The sequence below is a fragment of the Lytechinus pictus genome, chromosome 1, assembly GCF_037042905.1.
Source record: "Lytechinus pictus isolate F3 Inbred chromosome 1, Lp3.0, whole genome shotgun sequence".
Lineage (NCBI taxonomy): Eukaryota > Metazoa > Echinodermata > Echinoidea > Temnopleuroida > Toxopneustidae > Lytechinus > Lytechinus pictus.
In genome coordinates this window covers 16,288,483-16,313,596 of record NC_087245.1, presented here as the reverse complement: position 1 = coordinate 16,313,596, position 25,114 = coordinate 16,288,483, and the positions used below count along the sequence as shown (strand labels likewise).

The 25,114-nt window shown below is 35.2% G+C and overlaps 1 protein-coding gene and 1 long non-coding RNA gene across 3 annotated transcripts; one reads left to right on the top strand and one right to left on the bottom strand.

Annotated features, from left to right (window-relative positions):
• Positions 1-889: 889 nt before the first annotated feature.
• On the bottom strand, positions 890-11,747 carry LOC135153613 (uncharacterized). The gene is made up of 3 exons (XR_010293092.1): positions 11,621-11,747; positions 4,205-4,481; positions 890-944 (listed from the first exon to the last, which is right to left on the bottom strand). It is a non-coding gene; the product is annotated as an uncharacterized LOC135153613 (long non-coding RNA).
• Positions 1,712-24,290, top strand: LOC129258247 (myosin light chain kinase, smooth muscle-like). 2 transcript variants are annotated; one of them, XM_054896553.2, is made up of 12 exons: positions 1,712-2,036; positions 7,217-7,243; positions 7,621-7,920; positions 11,320-11,349; positions 13,769-13,853; positions 14,308-14,407; positions 15,039-15,142; positions 15,654-15,795; positions 16,611-16,804; positions 17,523-17,675; positions 19,826-19,946; positions 21,017-24,290. In XM_054896553.2, the coding sequence occupies exons 2-12, from the start codon at positions 7,234-7,236 to the stop codon at positions 21,065-21,067; spliced, it is 1,290 nt and encodes a 429-aa protein (XP_054752528.1). In that variant the 5' UTR covers positions 1,712-2,036; positions 7,217-7,233; the 3' UTR covers positions 21,068-24,290. The 2 variants fall into 2 exon arrangements, with proteins under 2 accessions (XP_054752528.1, XP_063953230.1); XM_064097160.1 differs by lacking the exon at positions 1,712-2,036 and adding an exon at positions 4,962-5,175.
• Positions 24,291-25,114: the final 824 nt, after the last annotated feature.

Genomic DNA, 25,114 nt, shown 5'->3' with positions numbered 1-25,114 from the left:
AGAAGAGAAGCGGGAGCTCCATTATTTAGAAATAAAAATGTGTGGTTTTAGGGGATTACTGATGGTTTTATACTTGTGCATATTTTTTTCTCACCATATTTTCAAGTTTCAAATACCCTTTTTCATCATTTTTCAAAGTGTTCATACGAATAGGTTCTGAGGTGATTAAACGAAATATGAATTTAGCCTATAGATTGGTTTATAACACTGTGCACATTTAAAACTTGTTTGTTGTTCGCAAAAGATTATTCTGGATTAGTGGATTTGCTTGTCATGTCGATAACCATGATAACTAACAATTAGTAAATTGCAGTCCGTAAAAAAGTGCTACAGAAATACACCTCAACTTGGTCCGCAACAAAGAGATCAGTCACAGTTCACATCTACGAATGATTTGAAAAAGGCTACGTGTATTTTTTATTTTTATGCAATCCAATAATAATAATAATGATAATAATAATAATAATAATAAAAATAATAAGAATAATAATAAAACATTAGAAAATATAATGGTAATACAATAATATTAGTAACACTAAATATCAATGGTAAATTAATATACAGAATACTTGATATCATTATAATGATTAGAATAAAGAATACCACAGACCTCGAATTGATTACAAGTGTTTCTTCAAGTCTTGGTATCTTAGAATGATATGAAATAAGCTACATTTTATTGATGAAATACTATCACCTATGCTAATAATATTAATAATGAAACAACAACAACAACAATAATAATAATAACAATAATAATAAAATTATTGATATTAATAACAACAACAATGATAATGTTCAAACGTATTATAATGACGATGAAAATGATAACAATAATAATGGCAATTAGAGTAACAATAATGGTTAGAGTAATGATATTCCTTCTTACTGTCTTGCCTCGTTTGTAAATCGATAGTCTGTGACAATGTAGGCCTTATTGGTTTCTATCCAAACAAAAAGTCAATGGAATGGATGTAAGGGTCAGAGTGAATGAATGTGATGATATGACATCACAATGACCCCGTATCTCTCCGGTCAAGTATCCGAATCGGATGACAAAACCGAACACCCGCTTGCAGTCCGAACGATATGACGGCGACCCCCGTTGACAGCAGACCGCACTCGCGCCCCTTCTAGTAGGGAGCGCACGTGATTTGTTGGAAGTGATCCTGCTCATTACCATACATGGCGATGAATTCCCGGCATTCCAATATTCAGGGATCGTCTTCGCCAGTGCGCTGTTTGTGATGTGACCGAGCCTTTGGGCGCCACAGACCAGTGTAATATATCGCAAACACGCCGCGATGGAATGAATACTCGAGGGGAAAAAACAAGTACAAGCTCTCTTTCATTCATAATAAACATATATCACATTAATTGAAAATGATTATTTAATCTCATACCCAAATTTTATCGCTACGAATGAAATATATGAAATTTAGTGAATATGTTTCTTTTTTTCCTTTGGAGGGGGGGGGGGGTGCATCATGTCCGAGATACTTTTAATCAAATTCATCTCTGTCGATAAGCAACATGTTCTCTATCATTTTGAAATCCAAATGTGATTTCTGAGTAAAAGAATGCAATAAATTACCTATGGATCAAGCACAAACAGAATCCAAAGATTACTAAGTCTGGAAAATGACTGAAATTGAAACATCCTTCAACTTTGAATTTGTGTTAAACGAGAGTGGGTTAGCTTTAGCACATAGTTTCTTGAGCGAGCAGCGATTAAGGTATAAGCTTCCTTTCATCGGGCTGGTATAGGGGAAACAAGCTCCCTCTAAACCTCTCCATTCCTTTACACACACGCAAACACTTTTTCTATAGGCGATACATACGGGCCTATGCAGCCTGCCATTTTATTTAGCTCCTCCCATCGACCCCAGCGCTCGCAAAGCATTATGGGATCGTAAGATTTCTCTGTGTCTCTATCAGGACGTACGCGAGAAAGGGAACTCCGTTCAGTTCAGGCGTGGGGAAGTATCTTCGGCAAAAGCCCAACACTTTCAACTGCATCCTTTTCTTCTTTTCTGGTAAGCCAAAAATCGTATTTTTTCCTTCAAAGATTTCATTATTATATTTCAAATTATTGAGTTAAGTTCTTTTTGCTGGGAGATTTTCGTCAAGTGAATTTTAGAAATGGGGGCTTTAAACTCGAAAACCAAAATGGATGGAGAGTCAGGAGCGTGTAATGTCGGGTCGGACGTTTCTTCGCTTTTCCTGTCTGTATTTGGAATTCGAAGAATGTCAAGCAAGAGAAACCATATATCTACTTGGTTAGAACGTCAACTATATGTAGACAAAATCTAGGCTAGTTCAGAATCAAACTCCAAGCAATGTCTTTCTAACATTGATCCTCTCTTATTGTTGATTTGTTTTCTTCTCTAGAATTTTCTTTTGTATATACATCAACAAAACAAAACATTTTTTTTAATTATACGACTGTTTCATTCCGAAGCTCTAGACACTTTTCATCTCTTTCCGCTATCTTCTATAATATAATAATGTACAGACCCACTCGGTATAATGTTTTCACCTAGGTTAATTTTTCTTTAATTTTCGATGAACATTAATGATTATTTTTTCTTAATCATTATGTCCTCCTTAATCGCCTATAGAAAGTGTTCTCTATCAGTTCTTCGATGGTATATATTTCGAGAAATATATATTTTTTTACTGAGACTGATTTCCCATATGTAACGTCATATTCTATTTTCAATCGCTTTGAAATTTAATATGGGTGTAATTTGAGCTTTTCATTTATCATCTCACCATACATGTAACCTTTGTTAAACCAACGCTATTTCATTTTACACCAGCTTCATCATTAAAGATTACATTTTTTTTACTAACGAAGTTTAATTTTGTTTCATATACTGATATTGTTATGTAATACCATTTGCGATTTTATATCGCCTTGTAATTAGTGATTTGATGTTTCATTTAAAGTTTTCATTATATCAACAACTTGGTTTTATTACAGTTATTATATCTATACCTCTCTATTTAAATTTTTACCTAGGGTTTTGTTGACAAACTTCCCATATGTAATTTAACCTGCTCATCGCTTTGTATTTAAATGTTTTGCAATTTGCAATTTTATTTTTATTTACGTTCCTATTCATATCGGCGACTTACGTGCAGGCATTATGTCGACATTTCCTTCTTACTTCCAAAGATTACGTATACCGAGTTTGTCCCTCGTTTTATTTTTTTTTCCTTTTTCAATTTATTGTTTTTTTTTTTTGGGGGGGGGGGTGGATGGATAGGGTAGTAGATGGAATTGAGGAAATATTTTTATCATCATCATTTATTCCAATTATAGTGTGTGTAAATACAATGCAAAGATTTTCAGATTTTGTTTTACCTTTGTGAAAATGAAAGAGGGTCATCGATCCCAGTATGCCATTTCTCTAATGGCAGTAGTTAGTCATTTGTAGATAAAACCTTCATATTAGTGGTTCTTCATTTTGATCAATACGATTATTATACTTTAACATATTCAATCTTTATCAATCATTTTAGCAATAATACACATTCCATGAAGTTATCAACACCTTTTCAAAACATGGTTCAAACATTTATCGCATTGTAATGCCCATCTCAATCTCCATAATTAGCTAAAAGCAAATTATTCATTACAACTTTTTAGTATCGCCATTTTCCTTATAAATCTATATCCGATGTTGGTACATTTGACCTTGCTGTATTTTTCATATATATATATGATGTTGCGATCGAAAACATTTTCTTTTCGTATTTAATTAGAACTAGTATTCTTCAAGATAATTCGTTTAGCCTACAATCAAAACTAAAACAATATCAGCATAGTTTATCGTTCCCGAGCAAATTAGTTTCCTGAATATAATGCTGTCACCATGGTCACTTTGACATACGTATAGATCATTCTTAAAACATCAATATTCGGATGAATGTGTGTTTAAGTTAAAAAAAAATTAATGAAATAAAAAACAAGCAGTTTCTTAGTTTCTAACTATTGAAGATTATCATAAAACAATACCACTTGGCAACGTATTGTAGGCTTAATTTTCACTAATGGTGATATAAACTTGGGCAACACACAGTACAACCGAGAAATCAGCCCCCACCCCCCCCCCCCCTTTAGCAAAAAGCTAGATCCGCTCCTGGAGTGCACATATTATTATCAAATTTAAGAGATAAAAATGAATATATAACTCACCCCTTCCAGACGAACCTATTAGAGGCCTTGTTATGCCCCTACTCGTTTTAAGATACTGGTCCCTTGGAGCTTGTTGACGCGTGGTGCAAGGCTCTATTATGAGGGCTCATACCATTTTCAGTGACGTAAGCAAGTATCTTCCAAACTCGGAAACACCAGATTAGGTATCCGAAATAACTCGTACTAAATCGTGAAGAATAAAAACCACAGGAATCCAAGTCATGTGTCAGGAATAGAATCCCAAGGACCAAAGTAGAACTCACCTGCAGTTTTATAGCTAAAGAGAAATGAATAAAACAAAAATGAGAAAAGAGCTTTCAAAGTCTTTATTTTAGTCATGAATTTATTGCACTGTTGATTAACGACGCTATTTTACTTTCATATCAAAAAATTATTTTGACTTTGTAAAACTAATTTTTTTTCATTGTGGCATTACATTTTTGATGAACAGATCAATACAATTGTACAAATTGAAAGATGAATATAAAGCAAAAAAAAAATGAAGATGCGTATTTTTTCTAAAACTTTCTTAATGTCCTTGCTAAATCATGCTTATTGCATTTATAAGGTATTATGATTCTTTTTGTATTAGAAATATATCGATGTGTTGATTTAAATATTATTGATGCATTAATGAGATCCCACTGAGATGTTTGTATACAGTATCCGGAAAATGCCATCATGCTTCCCATGCAATGACGTCACACCTCCGTTTGTATGACCTTATCGATGGACGGGTCGCCAATGCCCTTTCTTTAATGCCTTGGTGATTTCACCAGGAGTGTTCTTGTGTGCCTTGCTTGCTTTATCAGCTGAGTCTCTGCGTTTTTCTTGTCACTGCGATATCGAGTCTTTCTAACCCCATTCTAGTGAAGATCTGTGCAGTATATGGTCTTTTCTGAAGGGTGTGTTTAGTGTTTTGCTCTAGGAATACTTCACTTTCATCGCACTCCGGAGTTCTTTCTGCTTTGGTAAGATCCTTAAAAAGTATATCACGGAAACTGTAAAGTAGTATTATAAATCAATTGTTTGCTTTTCAATTGTTAAAAACATTGCCAATAATGCAAATGTCTATAGTTTTAAGGGTTTGTTTCTTTTAAGTTAAGGAATAATTAAGATTGCTGAGGACATTTCCGTTGGGCATTCTTTTTTCTTAAAGATTTCACTATTGTTTGATATATGGGAAGGGAGCCGGTTCGAAACTTCTTTCAGAATGTAAATTCGCCAATAATGATCTTGCATACCCAAATGTTTATTGATTAACTTATCTTTGATGCCTAATATGTGACAAACTTGTAATATTACAGTAAACTGATAATCTTTGAGTGACATGTGTAAAATGATACGTAAGGTATGATTTCAAGCAATATTGTTACTTATTATATTGTGAATGAGGGTGAAATGTATTGACAATTTATGCATTTTGTATATTGGAGCACCTTTTCTTGCTTTTACACTTACATTGTATTTAATTTGCATATCACGTTCTAGTTTCCTATACGTTTTATGTTATATGGGTCATAACCGTGTTGGAATTACTAAGAAGCTATATCCTAGCAACTTTATCGGCTATTCTCCAAAAAAAGTGAGCATCGACCCATTCCACAAGCTGACAACGTTAAGAAAATCTTCTTGCAACTTCAGTTCTTCTTTTACCTGATCTGTTTCACACATTCCTTTACATAAAGCAGTACTGTTATAATTCATCCTTTTCAGTCGTATTACGTGGTTTCTCCAGGATATAAGTCATACAGTGATCATGAAAGTAGGTTAGGTGAAGGAAAATGCCATAGTTCATTCATGTGTTCGTATGTGATACCCTGATGCATTCTTCGAGGACTGCCCCTGCATTAAAGGGGTTTGCCTTATACCAATATACAAGATGCTTGGTGAAATTTGAACAACACTACCATGTCTGTTTTAACGAGATCGTGATATTCCTTCAATTAAAAAGACACAAGTCTATTTACGCAAGGTCTTTGAGACTGGCAACAGATCTTTTGACATCAACTTATGAAAAGTCACCTTTGGTTGTCCAACTGGCACACTTTTCCTCTTAGACGACCTCTCCAAGAGTTGACGGTGATAAAACTTTATTCCAGTACAGTTCGGATATAACCTTATTACCTTACCAATGTAATTATTTTGATTTGCCATTAAGTTTCCAAGTGATATTTGTTGTGAGGATAAACAAGAGGTCTTCTCCTCATCTGTGTTTGTTATTTGTATCACTTTCTCGTGCTCGCTCACTCCACTCTATCCTTGTCAAACAAGATGGCTCTACGTCATAGGTCAATCTTTGCGTACAGATGGAACCACTGATGGTCACCAATGGAGCGCCACTCTAGATGATATTAGGAGATAGACTTTTGCACTAGGAGCATGTCAAGGATGACTCGAATGATTTTAAGACCAAAATTCTAATTCTGATTTTCTCTTCTGATTGTAGAAATATTTTGATATGATCTGGAATTGTGTATCATGTTTTGCGTAAGATGTGAGTAATAACAGCCTCTCGTTATCGGGGTTAGATATGAAAACACTGCCTATCTGAAAAATATTTTTATAGGAATCTTAGGGAAAGAACATCACCTTACAGCTGGTTCGCGATATGATTTAAAAAAGAATGCCATTTTGTATTTTGTTAAATTATGTAAAATTTGTCTTGGAATTTCATAAGATCTAGAAAAATACGACATATTGGTTTATAAATGTCTAGCCCTTCAGCCCGTAGTAAATACAAATTGGCTTTAACTATAGTAGCTAATCTTGAATTCAGCTGTATGGTGATTCAGAATTGGAGAATAGGATGCTTGTATTTAAACGTTCACAGTAAATGTAAAAAAACACTTTACTCTAAATCTAATTACACATCAATAATGTGTTTATTGGCATTTATGTATGTTGCTCAATATCAAATTACATAAAGGTGACTCAGTATCGTAAGTTATAATTATGTCAGCTCTCTTATATCATCGTTTTTCTTCCCTTTGTCATTTTTTGGTTCTGCAGGATAAGATAAAGTCAAGATGCCTGCTGGTAAGTTAATTACAATAACATGCTGTAACTAACACCTCAGAAGAAGATTACTATTCAAAAGTACTGCCTCTCCATTTATACTTAACAGTATACAATTTTGTAATAATAAATACATATTGATGGGATTGTTATGAGTTAGTATCAGGTAATCTGAACTTTTAAGAGTCGCCATCATAATTCTTGAATTATTATTTCATGACAGGGCCAGTTTTGCGAGAGTAAAGTAAACAATCTGATAAAGAAAATCAGAATAGTTCTTTTTAACCACAGGAACACCCAAAAATGTATAAAATAAAATTGTCTATAATTTTATGATGGATATATCCTAAAGTAAAACTGCATCTTACGAAGGTTTATACCACTATCTTTGTTTGCAGAACCCCCTGAACCGCCGGCAGACAAGCCCTTTGCCGCGAAGTGCACGAAGGACACCATCAACCTGGTATGGGCTGGCACCACCTATGATGGCGGAAGTATTGTGACGGGTTACCTTGTGGAGATGAGCGAGGATGGCGGCAAGAAATGGAAGAATGTCGCCGATAACGTATTCAGTACTAGCTATGCCTGCAAGGGGGTTAGTGAGAGCAAGAAATATCAGTTCCGGGTCAGTTGTATAAACGCCATTGGGAAGTCGAAACCCAGCGCCATCTCGGATCCAATCCAACCATCTGAAGCTGGTAAGCAAGCTTAATCTTATTTCAAATATATCGCAATTAAAAGGTATAGAGATAAACGAGTTTGTTAATTGATTCGTTTAATTTCATTTTTTAAATTTTCAACAAAAATAACGAACACTTAAACAGAACCTTACTTTGACCGTACTCTGTAACAGTAGGGGACTATAAAAATTATGACCCATTGTAGCTTAGACTCACGAAAATCATATTCTAAATCAATGATTGTCTTGATCTTTGTCATCTACAAAGTTTTTATATATATATATATACAAGGGTTGATGATATTGACTTTTTAACAGAGGGTGTAGAGGTGTACAAATAGATGCATTTTGTTTGGAATCAGAATACCAGAACTCACGTACCCTAGGGTAGATGACAAGGACGACATTGCCAGAGCTGCATGTAGCCGGCGGCTGGCTAATTATCCACTGATAGACAAAACAGATGACTTTAAGAAGGCCAAAGGACAGAGACAACTGGCTTAGCAGTTACTTGTAAAGGTTGGAACATATTAGAGCAGTCTTTGGTGTCCAATCTAAGGCTGACCAAGTTGGAATGTCTGTCCCCAGCAGTCTGTAGATCGGTCATTCTAATTTATTGAAGACGTCTGACCTGGATAATCCCGAGAACTCTCGAGATGGAAAGAATCCTGCTGGGTTTTACAGATCCTCTGCATATACAATCCATAACGTAACACTATTATTACTTTCCAAAACTTATGCGTTTGGATTACCCTCCATGCTTTGCAAGCCAAGATGATTTGCAAGATAATTGTTTCAAAGATTAAATTAGGAACTGAAAATATATACATATTTGAAAGTTTCATCATTGTACCGCAACTGATATTAATTGGGAACCAAAGGCCAGAAGGGTAAATTACCAATTCGTCCACTCACCACATGGTCTACCTTCATTTAGTATAATGACATTCCGTCCATCAACATTTCGTCTAACAACCATTTGGTCCAATAACCACTTGGTCCAATCATCACTTCGTTTAATCACCAGTTCGTCTATGACCATTTCGTCTCATGACCCGTTGGTCTAATATTCGTCTTATTTTCATTAATTTTGCCCAATTAACACTTAGTCTAATTAAACCAAATGATATATGGACTAAATGGCTATTGGACCAACTGGTTATTAGACGAAATGGTAAGTGGACGAAATGGAAATTAGACCATGTGGATATTGGACGAACTGACGGTAGACCAAATGATAGGAGACGAGTTGGCAATTGGACTAATTGGCATTGGACCAAATTAAATTAAACCGGCCAGAAGTAGGACATGTTTTATTGTTGAAAATCGGAAAAGGGGTAATACACTTGCAGTCTAAGAATAGGTCCCAGGATATAATATCATTATATTCAAAGGCCTATTCTTATCGTGTCGTACAGCGTGCTCCACAATATATGGTAATGTCGAAGATGTCAGATGTTAATCTGATCATTACAACGTACTGATTGCAAAGATCTCACACAGTGGCGGGTAATGGACTAAAAGTAGATATCTGGAATGCCATTTGAACTTCAACATAACGACCCTATCAGGCAAGATTGCGACCAAGAATTAGCAGGAGAGATCACTCTCTTCAAGGAGCTCGCAAGGGGGAAGGAATGTCCCCAGTTTAGATGATTGCAATTCTAGTATGTCACGACTAAACGCACACTGAAGCAGCAGACCTAAGATGAATAAATTATGACAGATTGAGACGGTTGGAATTCTGGAGCTCAAATACCATGTAAAATGACATCATCAATCACTGATCATTTTTAGTACAAGTGGGGTTACATAGGAAACAACCGGCCTGCTATTGCTTTCGTTCAAAGAAATGTGCAAAGCACATTACACGAACCCATTAAGACTGCACAGATTCCTACTGCTAACAATAGCAATAGTGACACGATAATAGTAATAAAAAATAAAGGAAACTTTCCTCAACAAATATTTTGAATATACATTTCTGTATTTTTGTTCATCGGCATAATGTCCTTTCAATGATTTATCTCTCTACTTATTGAATCAATTAGTCAGCTGGATATTTTTTTAAATATGCTAATTCAAAATAGCGAGACGGTTGTGTACCTCAGTTGCCAATTCAACAATGGGATGCATGGTCTATAACATAGGCTTAATATATAGGCCTACATAGACATAAAACAATAAGCCGATAGCGTAAACTAACAATATGCAAAATTAGACAAAGACAATGTTATAATCAAATAATAAAATCGAGTGGTATTGATTTCTAAATAACTTGAGGTACCTTGAGTTAGAGAGAATGTACTGGTGAAAATATGAATGAAATGATGTGTAAGATTGATTCTCAACTGTCATACTTGTTTTGTAAAAGATCTCTTTGGCGCATTTGAAATGCAGATACTATATAGCTGCTATTTCAATCATTTCAAGACGGCTGCCGTACCAGATTATAGACTCCAATGCTAAATTTTTTAATCTCCGTTCCATTTCCTAGAAAATGTGAACAGCACATTTCAACCAACATTCAAATTGAACTGCACATTTCATTAGCAAGATCAGAGTTCTGTAAGGCTCCAATATTTGGATGCATTCAAAACGTACCGTAATTTTCATGTGTTTAATGGGCAGATAGTTGCATTGTAATTGTCACATTCGTCAAAATACAAGAATGTTGGGGAGTTATGTAGTCATTTTGTTTCTGGGAAACTTATCTGTGACGTGGATGCTGAAAAGAATAGCAGTCAAATTCTACCAGACATGAATTACAATACTACGGCATAAGGGTAAGAAAGTCAGGATCGAGGGAATCTAATCCAGGGTGCTATATGACTGTGGCATATTGCCTTTAACAAAGGATTACCCAAGGTTGTGGACACGTGAACAACACGAATAGACGTCATGCAACAGGGGCGAACATCCTCCTCGGCATCATGGCCGTTACAACGCATGGATATAACCCAACGGTATCCTGTATCAGTGGGATAATGACTGCCCCTACCACCCATGAACATACGTCATAAACACGATAACCGCCAGGGTGATATTACATGCTTGACATTCTAACAACACGGCCTTTTCCTCTTCCAGGAACCGTCTTCTGGTATACATCTCATCAAACAACCGTCAAACTCTATCTCCTTGTCACAATACTCTATTAAGATTAATCTGGTACGGGGATTCTAAAATGGATCTAATTAACACTATAACATATCGGTTGAAAGGGCAAATGTGGACTTGAGGTGGACCAGTGATGGTGGATATAAAGCGATGACGTATTTAATGTAAGAAGCATTAGCCTATATATATTGCCCGAATAATCATAAAATAAACTCTATGTGCTTGCGATAAATAAATGAATTATGGTTTAAAAATACATAATACATTAACATTTCTCTCCCAATTTCTATTTTCACAGACGATGAACTGGACGAAGAAAACGTGCCTGGTAAGTAGAAGTAAAGTAAAATATGATAGCGTTGAATTTATATTCCATTCCCATACCATAATACACTTTGAATTTTTAAAGCAGAATCCTCACATTTTCAAGAAAGACATTCTTCAGTTTAAGCTCGCATTCTATTGAATGACTAAAGCAATCCAGCATACACGTAGACACCGCAAAAAATATTTTGATATGGTCTTAATATTGTTTGAGCTGAAAAAAAATTATGCACATATATACATAATAATAATAAGAAGGAAATTAAATTTCTTACCTATCATATTACAGGAGTAGTTGGGTGGCGTCATGGTGATATGGTTGGTTCATACAAGTGTATGGGGGACTTGCTTAATTATGTGCTGTGAACTAAAAAGAACCGAACATAATCATTGTTGTGATACACCCGAGCCATGGCCGCTTTTGTCTGAATTTGAAAGGAAAGTTGGCTTTTGCACTCAGGATTCTTAACTGACAACGTTTAAAGACACTCAACAATGGCGTTTTTGTGTGATCACAATGACTTTTTTCTCTTATATTTAATGCTCAATGACAAGTCGATGCGCAGTCGTGAAGTCGGGGTAAAGCGACATCATTTGCATTGTGCCGAGGCGCCACTGGGTGAATTTCAAGTACAGTGTTTGCCTTGGTGTTAGTGTTGGTGTTGGAATTTGGATTACTTCCGCTAGCTCCAAAACTTATTATGAGTTTGTAAAACTGATCCATGAAATCACCCACTGGCATGGCTTTAACTATAATTCAAAGTTAAAACTTACTCAGCTCATGCAGGATAGCAGCAGTAGAAAGAGATATTCTTTAGAATTTTCATTGCGTGCTTTGCTGACCTTCACTGTTATTCATGTAATTATATCCAAGGATCTTTTCGAAGCCTTCATTTGCGAGAGGGCCTATGTTTAATTACGAGCAGCAATCTTTGGGATTTGAATGGAAAATAAATTGATGAGAGAGGGTACGCTGTATGCATGTCCTGCACTAATGGTTGCGCAGTCTGACATTAGGGAGTGTTTGCTTCCACGGCGAACGATGAATTCAAGAATAGAGTAAATGTACTGAAAATGCCCGTCAAATGACAGCTGGGAGGTCTTTGTCGAAAATTGGTGAACCGGAACAGTAATTTCGCCCTAAGTTTCTGAGCTCACTAAAAAATTTCATATACGTCATTTGTCCAGAGCTCAGAATGAAACTGCTGTTTTGATTCACCAAATTTCGACAAAGACTTCTTGGTTGCTTTTTGTCATGAAGGGCATTCGGGAATAGACGTTCTAAGTTCTTGAAAGGATTCTGCGTTGCAGTGCAAAAACTAGGTTTTTACTTTTTTTCTGAGCGGGAATTACAAGAAATATATACATAAAAGTAACAGAAGACAAGGCGAAATGGCCGGTGTAATTGGTGAATTATATGCTGGGAGAGATCATAAGTCACTAGCCTAAGAAAATTCTCGCATTTGATTGTATCACTCTGCACTGGACTTGTAATGGCTGTACTGGCATTTGTAGCGAAGCGTAGAGTTCCCCCCCCCCCCCTCGGACCGATAGATTGTACGACGCTTTTTCTCGGTGTCAGAATAGGTCTTATTTCGTCAAAGACTAATTAATCTTCAAGAATATTCTCTCCAATCGCACCAGTACTGAGAATGCACGCTATTCCATCCCACTCTTGATTAAAATACCGTACCTTTTGGTTTAATCATAAGTTTTATTGTTTCAAATATTACATTACATTAAATAGTAACGACCGTTGGATGTAGAAAAGTGATCACCCACGAAGACAGTCATGTTACCATCGAAACCTGAAGTCGATCGTATAGCGTAGCTCAAGGAAGCCTTGTCCTAATGGAGACTCCAGCATGGAGAATGTAATTGAAAATCCATCAACTATGGAGTTTATGGAAATATAAAATTTAGTCTAAATGATGAATATCTCCCGAAATCAAATAGAAATGAAGTGATGAGGAACTTAGTGGTCAAGACTTTTTATTTTATCTCCGCCCAGGTGGGTGTTTCATAAAGCTGTTCGTAAGTTAAGAGCGACTTTAAGAACGACTGGTGATCCTTTCTTTGGTAAATGGTATACACCAAAATATTCATTGGCGATGTGTTAGCGAGTGTGAAAGGATCACTAGTCACTCTTAAAGTCGCTCTTAACTTACGAACAGCTTTATGAAACGGCCCCCGGGAGTTGTATCCGATTTGAAGCTCGCTTTATCTCGACTTTTCCTTTCTGGGGATTTAACATTGTTATTGTTGCTGTTGTTGTACAACAGAATTGCATACAATCGTTGTGTTTCCAAAAGCTTTCCAAAATAACGGACATACATGTAATCAAAGTCAACAGTGAACAGATCAATACTTGACTTGCTTTCAGCATGCTGACAGTGTTGTTTATCTCTCCCATTCCTCAATAGATGAAGCAGCATTCGAGCCCAGGGACGTGAAAGTTCAAGCTAAGAATGTAAAAGATTCGTATGAAATCAGAGAGGAATTGGGAAAGTAGGTATTTGCCGTTTGTTTAATTTGCTCATCATGTATCTTAGATACTTTACATAATAAAATCAGTATGTCACACACTGTTATTAAATACATAGAAGGAAGAATGAAGAAAAATATAGGTTTGATTAGAAGTGTCACTAACTTCGTTGATGTTTGGGAGAAAACATGGATTAAAAAGTATGAATAACTCAAACATGTAGAGACTGGTTAGTATGATGGACCGATTTATTCTTTGCATTTCATCGAAATAAACATTATTACCAGGTCTTCGTCTTACCGTTCAGGTTTGATGAAAAAACAACGAACAGGATTTAAGGGGAGAAAAATATAATTTTAAATCGACATAATTCAATTTAGAATGTGTAAAGAAATTTGACTGCGTGCACGCATGATATTTCTTTCACCCTTTGAGATCTATACATATACATTTTTTTTTCGTTGTTTTTATCCGCAGAGGAAAATTCGGTACTGTAAATAAATGCGTGGAAAAGAAGACGAAAAAGATTTGGGCAGCGAAATTCATTAAAGCTGAAAAACCAGAAGACAAGAAAGAGGTAAATGAAATTCAAATGATTTTGATATGGATTAGATTTTATTACTGAGACGAAACAGGCTTTTCCATGTATATGAAAAACTAATCCTATTCAGAAAATATAACAATTAATCTACGAATGAATGTACAAAACTTTATTTTTATATATTTGTTTTATTGACGCTGATACCTTGCTTGGTTTGAGCAGCGATATTGATTTCTCCCAACTAATTTTATTTCAATGTGCTTATTTTTAACTTTATGTGGACTTTTTACTCCGTTGTATAATTTTCATTGCTGACCAACGACAATTTTTTTTAGAATTTTTAATTGGACATATTTATCAACTTGGAGGATAAACAAAAATCTTTCACCAACACAACCCTTTACTAATAATAGGGTCAGAGGCATACCACTTCCTGAATTAAAAACATTTTATGAAAGGTTGAGTTACGCGATTACGCGCGCTATTCGTAAATTCGCCTGTCGATGCTATTATTTCCATCCACAAATCTTCGTGTTAATGGACTAAACCATTCGGAGATTACAGATTTCCTATAATTACGATGGACCCAATCTTTCGCACATCGTATTCCTTGTACAATAATAATCTCGTCAATTTACACTATGTATATATATTTTTTCGTCCATAGGTGGAACATGAAATTGAAATTATGATGATTCTCCAGCATCCCAAATTACTCCAACTTTACGATGCATTCGCAAGCGGACCGAACATGGTTATGATTCTCGAATTGTGAGTCTTACGCCACAGTTTTTAGACTAATGAAATCGACCTCAGACCGACCACAGCTGTTATACATTATTTCCTATGACATAACAGCGGTGTGTATGGAGCCGAATTCGTTGGTGTGACTGCAGTCATTCTGACAATTTCAAATAGAAAGGCCACGTTAGTTCATATTTTATGCCACTCTCTAGACATTTGACCAGGGTATAATTATTGTGATTAGAATGTACTTATGTTTCTATTTTAATCAAATGGCAGGTTTCTAGTCCAAGACATTAAGGCTGTATAGATTCAACTTCATGTATTTATGTGGCAGAGTAAAATATTATTTTAATGTTAAGATAAGATGTATGCAAATTCGTTTCACGTTATTGTTAAAACTAATATATAGCTTACCATGGCAATTTTGAATATTCATTCACACACCAGAGAAGGTATGTAATCAGCGAAGTAGATTAATCATTAATGAACTGGAATGCATACACATATTTTCTTTATATTTCGTGTCTCACCTCAGTGTTTCAGGAGGAGAATTATTCGATCGCGTAGTTGACGAGGAATTTGAATTGACGGAGGCTGTAGTTGTTTTCCTAATGAGGCAAATATGTGAAGGAGTCAAGTTTATGCATGAAAAGAAAGTTCTACATCTAGATATGAAGGTAAGTATTCGTAATGCCTAAGAAAGAAGTTAAGCACACATTTAAAGTGACGCAGTCGTCATTTTTACTGGATGGAATCTCTGGAAACCATGATGTAGTCATTTTTACAATCAATTTTTTAATCAGGAATATCTTTGCAAACTGCAAAACTATTGTTTAAAGGTCTATTCGAAAAGAAAAAAATATCAAAGAATGAGAAGACTGCATTCATTACCTGACATGTTGGCTCACTGGTAGAGTGTCCGACTCATAAACGGGGAGGTCCTTGGTTCAATCCCGAGCCGAGTTATACCAAAGACTTTAAAATGGACCATTTGTATTCTTGTCAGGTGCTCGACGTATTCGAAAGAAGAAAGATACTAAAAACATATTAGATTTAGATTAGATTTATTTATTTTCCACAATCTCATAAAAATCCAGGTAATATAGCATAAAAACACATTAAAAATACATTCAAAAATATATTGTTATGCAGGACCCGCTGGAAGAACATATCATAAGAGTTGACGCCGCTAATCTCTGTAAATAAAATTTATATTATTATTATTATTGTTATTATTATTATTATCATTAGTATCATTATTATTGTTATTATTATTATTATTATTATCATTAGTATCATTATTATCATTATTATTGTTATTGTTATTATTATCATTAGTATCATTATTATCATTATTATTGTTATTATCATCATTAGTATTATTATCATCATTATTATTATATTATTATCTTATTACCACTTTTCGTGAAAATGCGGTAGGTAAGATGTCACGATTCACATGTTTAACAGTATTTAAAACTTTCCTTTACAGCCCGAGAATATCCTTTGTGTAAGAAAAAACAGCAACAAAATCAAAATCATCGACTTCGGTCTTGCCCAGAAATATACTAAAGGACTACAGGTATCATGTGGAACACCGGAATTCCTTGCCCCGGAAGTGGTTTCATATGATGATGTCGCTTACGGTACAGACATGTGGAGTGTGGGTGTCATCTGTTATATCTTGTGAGTAGATAATAATTTGGTTTGTGAAGCTGTCTAAATTCTCTGACGACTATTGTTCACAGTCGAAATGACAAATCATTTAGAATTTGGAAATATATTTGTGAAAAAATTGTAACTTTTTTGTCTATGTCACATTCACAAAATGATTGAACCTTCTTCTCACTTTTCACGGTGTTGGCTTTCTTCATATGCGTAGATTTTAATGTTTGCATCACGTTGACATGATCGTCAGTTTTTGCGTATCTCTTAAATCAGATTCTGTGTAGAAAAATATTCTCTGGGTCTCAGCCAATGAAATTATGTTCTATAAAATCATCACATAAATTTATTTGCTTGTTCAGACATACACATCAATTTAAGTTTTGATCATATGTTAAAACCGTTTTTAAACTGTGTCCCACTAGGCATTGCCGCACCCAGCGGGGGGGGGGGGGGGAGGGGTGGCAGGATGGCAGTTGTCCCCCCTCCCCCGAAATTTAGATAATTAATATCTTTTTTACTGAAAAAAAATCACAAAATTCATCATAGTATGAACGAAATACTACGATTTCAGTTTAGAAAATACAACAATGCTTCCATGATCATTACAAGCTCGCTCGCTTTCGAGTTTGTTCGAAATTTTCATTATTCGTCGCAGGAAAAAAAATTGCATACAGCCATGCCACTACGTCACCATATATTAACATAATGATAATTGTTCTCATTACCATGACTACAGATTGAGTGGATTTTCACCGTTCATGGGTGATAATGAGGGAGAGACGATGAGTAATATCCTGAAAGTTGAATGGGATTTCGATGACGAGTGCTTCGACGAAATTTCAGATCTTGCAAAGAAATTCATTGAGAACCTGCTGCAAGAAGAAAAGGAGTAAGTATGCTTATTTTTTAAGAGAAGGACTAACTTATGATTTTATTTGTCACATGAAATATATAAGTACGGTAGTACTTTTGCAATCCAAATAGGCCTACACAACCATAGCGTACTCTTGAATTCTATATTAGAAATGGATGCAATTTGTTCTTCTTGTTTATTTTTATTTTTTTATTTATTGGTATATATGCACATAAAAATTGACCAGCAGCACAAGCTGAAAGGGTCAATTTACAAAAATTCATGAAGTAGAATATACAAATATAACAAAGCAAATGAATAAAAACGTAATTACAGTATTCTACGTCAAAACTTATCTCCAATTAAAAGATATATCTCATCAATAAAAGTTTGAGAAAGAGAGAAATAAGCAAAGGGGAGGAGGGAGAGAGAAGAAGAAGAGAGAGAGAGAAATGAGAGTAATGGAAAGAAAGAGAGGGAGAGAGGGAGTATGTCCTCCAAATAGAAAGAGAAAATTGAGTGAGGTAGAGAGAAAAACAGAAAGTGGTGAAGAAGTGGAGAGTGACATGGAGAACATAGAAGCCAAAATACTGTCAATTATGATTGACACTACATAAAAATATGAATATCCTATATGAGATACAAAATGATTTATATATATAAATAGATTCAACATAAGAACAAGTAGTGTAATACATTTTAGCAAGACAATAACTGTAATCATTTCAAATTGTCCATGTACGTAGGCCTTACCTACAAAAAAACGATAGAAAGCTAAAGAAAGGATGTAAAGAAAGAAAGAGGGACAGACAAGAAAATAAAAAGAGAAAAGTGTAAGGGATAGGACTCAAATAGGTAAGGAAAATAGTACTATAGGAAAGGGAAAGAAAGAGGAAAGAGGGAGAAAAAAAAATATGGTAAGAGAGTAAGTTTACATTGTAACAACACTACCAAAAAAGGAGACAGAAGGATAGTGGGCTGAAATGGTGACAAGGAATGGCTATATAATCAAAATACAGGAATTGCGGAAAACTACTTCAAAATCTTTGCAAGGTGAGGAATGGTGGATTTACGGTATCTTTCAGTATTGCATTTGATTGTGGGGAAACCAGTCATGTTGCGTAATTGTCTAGTACAAGAAATGGACCTTGGTGTTGGAAGTAGGTGTTTTTGATGATCAGAGTTCATCAATTTCTGTCCAAAGTTTAATAAAAGTGAATCCCTTCTGGAAGATAGTGAAGTGAGTTTGCTAAATACCAGAGCATCAGAGTAATGAATGTCATATCCTACAATTATTTTGAGTGCCCGCTTTTGAACAAATTCCAGTTTATCAGATTCTTTGATTGTGATAGAAGTGTGCCAGACGGGGGAAGCATATTCGAGAATTGGCCTAATACATGTAGTGTATACAGTCACCATATCAGCCAAACTTGCCTTCGATCTCCTTAGAATACAGAGGGTGTACAACCTACGTGATGCTTTGGAAACGATTTCTTCAATGTGTAGGTTCCATTTGAGATCGTTTTGAAGTGTAACTCCTAGAAGTTTGATACTTTCGACAACATTGAGTGGGGTTAAGTTAAGGTGGAAATCAATACAGGGTACAGAGTTTCTGAGGAAGGATATTGGCATAAGGTTACATTTAGATGGTTTGGGGAGAACATCATTATCAGTACACCATTTTGAGAGACAATCAAGTGACGATTGTAAAGAGGAATTTCCGTTACGTTTAACTATTTCTCCCAATGTTAAATCGTCAACGTACTTCCATCTGGAATCCCACTCGCATACAGCATCATTTACAAGTATAAGAAATAAAACGGGACCTAAACTGCCATGATACTCATTCTATCTTTTTCAAATTCAAAATGCAAAAAAATACAAACAACCCTTCGCGATATAAGTATTAAAGTATTTGACGTATTCTCGCCCCTTTATAAAAAAAAAAAATGGGAAGGACCTGACATTGATCCACCTTTAATGATGTCAAACTACATTGACTGACTTCAACATGAGTTTATTGGTCATGTTCACTCGTGTAGGAAACAAAAGCGATATAAAAATGATATCATGAAATCATACAGTTATTGTAAAATCGACTATTTTGAATTACCATCTGGATGGCAAAATTATTTTTGCTGCATTGATCTTAACTTATCTTTCAACTTTCTTGCTGATACTTTCAGTGATAGACTGTCAGCTAATCAATGCTTAGAAGCTGAATGGCTAACGAAGAAGAATGTAGGTACTGGTGCAGCTCTATCTAAGGCTAGGTTGAAGAAATATATCATCAAGAGGAGATGGCAGGTGAGTGTGACACACTTTAGTCATTTCATTATCCCTTGTACAACCAAACATGCATCGGGACACTAAATTGTATTTCGCAGACATTATGTACCCGACGCCAATATACACTGTTATAACTGACACCGGTTGGTGTTAATAGAGGACCACACCCTGAGGTGTTAAAATTACACCCTAGAGATTGAATATAAGTCAAAAGAGTGTAAATGTAACAACAAAATGTGTTTTAACACACCTATAGGTGTTAAGCTAACACTGTCAATTAAACACCGGTGTAAAATAACTGATGTGGTCCTCTATTAACACCACATAGTTTGCTTTGTAAGATTTATTTAGGATTTCATCAAAGACCTCATGAAAATTCGAACGCTTGGATCAACTCTTAAGGCTATTTTTAACATTTATAATCCATAATTCCCTGTAGATCAAACATGCCCGAGACACTAAATTATATTTCTTACAACACATTTTTCTTCTCTGCGTCTTGACGCATCAGAACAAAGTTTATTCCGTCTAAAAACACATATCATAAAATAGTAAAGCTGTAACATTATTCGCAAGGACCGAAGCATCTCGTCAGCATAACGCAATGTGACAGTCCTTGTGCTTACAGTGGCAATATTACCGCAATGCGAAAAAAAAAAATCACAGATTTTCTCTCCATTTTACCTGAAATTGAGGCGAAGGTTTGACAAAGGGCAAGTCCAAGACTTGAAGATTGATTTCAACATTCGAAGACTGATTTGTTTCCACGAATTATTTTAACTATTTGTCCGGACAACATCATTAAAACCAAAACATGAAGCCCGGTAGGGTTTACCGTTTACGCATGCGTGGACAGAGTATTCGACTAGGATATTTTTTCATCCACTTACTGTTCAGAAATCTGTCTTGACGGCATTGTTTAATCGGCACATCTATAATCTTTGGGGAATAATGACGTTGTTGAAAATAAGAAAACTCGTGCCCTAAATTTGTATTCATTTTAACGTCATTGCACATTTTTTACAACACGTTTAATTTTGTTTTGCTGTTTTCCTATTATTATTTATTTATTCCTTTTTGCCTTGCAGAAAGCTTTCAATGCTGTAAGAGCCATGATACGTGTAAAGCGAATTATCTAAGTGCCATCACCACTGATTTCAACACGCGTTTACAAGAACAAGCGAGTGAGATTGTACAATGAGTATTACATCAGTTGTCAAGGATACATTCTTCGGCACAAGACCCCGCCCACCTACTCAGAAAGGGCCGGATTCTGACTGCACTTGTCTTCCAATGACAATACAATTTCATCCGCTGTTGGAGTTCCTTCTTCCAATATTAGAACGGACGTGGAGGCATTCACTTTGAAGTCAGGGTGGCGGCAATTGGATTGAAACGAGATGAGAAACATATTTAACATATTCCATTTCTTTGGAAACAAAAGTGACTTTGGACCTCTGCTATTAGATCAAATCTAAAACTCCTACCATGTACTTATGTAATCAATTTCAACCAACACGCTAACCTGACTTGAAAATGTTTGCCAGTTTTTATTTTTGAAGTTGACATGTCGAGCACAATCGATTTTCTTATTGCCAGGATGATTCGATGTTGTTATTAGCTTTATTATTTAAATATTATCATGTGATGGATGAGGAGTATTTGTTTTGATTGAGAGATCGATCTCTCATTAATTCCAAGGCCTTGTTACCCAAAAACTTAGTAATTAATTTATGACGGATTTTTACGATTGATTTCATTGGTAGTTATTTTATCACCGATCAATATTGGTGCACTGTATTACGGAGATAAGAAATGCGATAATTATCACACAAATTAATTATGAGGAATGAAAAAACAAAGCTGTTAATAATGATTTAGTTGGAGAGAAAGAGAGTACGGTTTAAAGTACAATAGTGAGGGAGCGTGAAATTTTCAGAGGGAGAAAGAGGGGGGGGGGGGGTAGTAAAGGAGAAGGGCTGGTAAAGAAAGTTTTCATTCTCAATTATATATGATATCCCAAATATTTTTAATCATTGGTCAATATTGGTGTTCAAATCCACTACCCTAAACAGGTTTATATTTAATTACCAATTAACATTTGGACAAGCATGATGAGTATCATTTTCAAACTTCTGGCAATTTCCTGCCTTAAATGACGATTCATCATTTTGATGCTTACAATTGAGATATGCCTAACTTTGGAATACCTTTCCAACAGTTATTTAATTGGAACCGTTTATAAAGAGGAGAGGGCTTGTCTTAACAGTTATGTTATGATAATAATGATCTTTGAAATGTGTTCAGTGGATTTTCCCGATGTATTTTAGTGGTTCATATTACGAAGTGCGGATGGTTCACAAAACACGTACCTCTCTTTTTATAATGGAATTTGCTAGATGCAAAACTTTCCATAATTGATTTATTGATTGACATTTTGATTTTATTGCTCTTAAGCAGACTGAGTGAAAGACTAGATTTTTTAAAATGCATTTATGATTGAATATTTGTATTCAACAGCTGTCTAAATCTGAAAATGCTAACAATCCTGAAATAATGGCATACAACATTATTTTATTTCAACTTATTTCAATCTATTCAACCAGTTTACAACCTTTTCATAATGATTCTATTAATTAGGTCATTTATAACGCATAACGCGTCAAAACAACTTTGGATTTCATCATGACAACATAAAACAACATCCCCCCATTTTTTTCTGAAATTGTTTAATTCTTCATCCCCTTAATCTTTTTTGTTCTTTCCAGTAATCAATCGGATGGATACAGAAAAAAAAAACCGAAAACGCACGAAATAATTTCTTCTTTCCATTGTTCTTTTGTTTTCTTTCATATTTTGTGATGTATTTTATCATTTTTACGTGAAAGTTATAAAAATCATTAAGGGACAAAGTGATTTTTAAATGTGAATTTGTGGTTTTGTAGACATTTTTTGGAGTCTTCCATATCTGGGTGTGTATTGAATACCTGCAGCAAGTTAGATGGTTCGAAACTCGAATGTACAGATTGAACCGAACAGATAATCAACAGGGAATACTGTGCCATAGATAACCATGTGCATTATATGTTGTAGAATTCTATGTGAAAATGAAACAACAAAATGTCTGTCTGACATTTTAAAGAAAAATATGTATAAAAATTGCAAAACTGGAAAAAAAATAATAAAGAGAGGAAGAGAAAAAAATCAGAGGATAAAATTATGACGCACATGCTGTGTAGATAGTCTCATTTTCCCAGACCTGCACCGGTGCACGTAGGTAGAGAAAACGATAGTGGAATGCATTGAGTACATTACAGATGTGGCCACTGTGGAAAGCCCCTCTATAAAGGACTGTTTGAAGAAAATAAAATATAAAGGGAACTCCAGATCAAAGTTGGGCGAACTTTAAGGAATGCCCTCTTTTGGCGGGCGACTAAAATTTGAGTTTTCAACACAAAGAAAGGATTTTCAGCACAGTTTATTACTAAAAACGGCTTTCGAAGGTTGAAAAATTAGTGCTTTGCGGAGGTAAGTCAAGCAAGTTCCGAGCCAAGTCATTGCATCTTGGCTGTCAGTCGCTATAATGTGGGGGTAATTGTATCACGTGAATTGACAGTGTTTGATAAAGGGGTTTTCCACAGCCAATTATCTATTGATAGAACTATTATAGAGTCTCATTCCAACTGACTATTGTAATGAATATGAAATAATGACTATGTGTAATAGCCAGTATTTACACACTTCTCTACTTTCTTGTATCAGGCTTTTGGGTATGCTGTGCTTCATATAACATATCTTTCTTAACAGTGAATTAGAGAAGAAAATTATATATGTTTATCTTTATTTTGAATAGTTATTTCTCGAATCAGATGCCATCAGTTTGTAAACGGAAGCCTAACATCTGACACGGCCAATGTCTAGTTGTACGCAATGTATCAAATGATTGTATAAAAAACTGGCAATGGTTCCTGGCTTACCCAAATAAGTTTATTTCATACTGAGGTATTCCGTTGAAGTTTTCGTGTACATGTGAACAGACGAAGCGCATCCTATAAAACAATGATAATGGCAGTTTATCAACGGGATTGAAACTAGATTTTCTTGCAGTATAGATACTTGGTTAGTGTCACATTTTTAGGTTGCGCTTGTTGTGCATTTTTTGACATTTTTTTCTTCAAAGAGATAAAAGCCAGCTGGAAGGTACCATAACGAAAGCCCCTTTTCTGGCAACTGTATAGTCATCTTTATACTTGTATACATTCAATATGTGCCTATTTATTAGATAGATATGTAATTTTGAAAATATTGTGTATAATATATCAAGTTTGGAATAAATGTCTATACAGACATTTTGTAACATTATATTTGGGTTCTCTTAGTTTTGTGTTTTCATGGAAGTTTGCACGTTTGTGTTCAAGAAGCAATTGCTGTAGGTATAAAAACACACACACACACACACAAAACAGGAACAAGTACCATGCTTGGAGATTTAAATATGTTGTGAACGATATGGGGCTAGAGAATACTGGGAAGCGAAACTTAAATCAAAGTTCCCAAGAGCTTATCCTTCCTTTTGAAATAATTTGGTATGGCCGCCCAAAAAATGTCACCGCCGAGAATCGAACCCGAGTCACCAGCTATAGAACACTTGTGATTTAACCACTAGATCAGAGAGACGGTTTGTGGCTAGGGCAAACCCGATCTAATTGACCTTCCGATTAATATAAAGGAAAATCAAAACAATAACAGTAAGCTGCAGCAATATAGGTTTGACCTTATGAATTTGGCCAAAATTGTTTCCTTTCTGAAAACAGTTTTGGCCAAATTCATAAGGTCAAGCCAGGGGCGTCGATCCATTTTTCAGATGGGGGGGGGGGGGCAAAATCATGAATCAACTTTCCAAATAAGGCGCTCGATCACATAAACAAACAAACTCACACACACACACATATGCATATATATATATATGACCCACGAGGTGGAGACATGCACATATCCCACCAACAAATTAATGCGAGCGCGAAGCGCGAGCTGAAATTTCTTTATATTCTGACCTGAAAGCTTGATATTCTAAGCATTTTTGGTACCAATAGCTAAGATGGTTATCTAAAAAAACAGTAGATGCGAGCGCGAAGCGCGAGCTGAAAATTTTGATATTTCGATCTGAAAAAATTGAGTTTAATGGA

What these genes read in the sequence shown, in the direction of transcription:
- LOC129258247 (XM_054896553.2), top strand. An exon ending in GGACGAAGAAAACGTGCCTG is followed by an intron (nt 11,350 to 13,768) that starts GTAAGTAGAAGT and finishes ATTCCTCAATAG; the next exon opens with ATGAAGCAGCATTCGAGCCC. An exon ending in AACCAGAAGACAAGAAAGAG is followed by an intron (nt 14,408 to 15,038) that starts GTAAATGAAATT and finishes TTTCGTCCATAG; the next exon opens with GTGGAACATGAAATTGAAAT.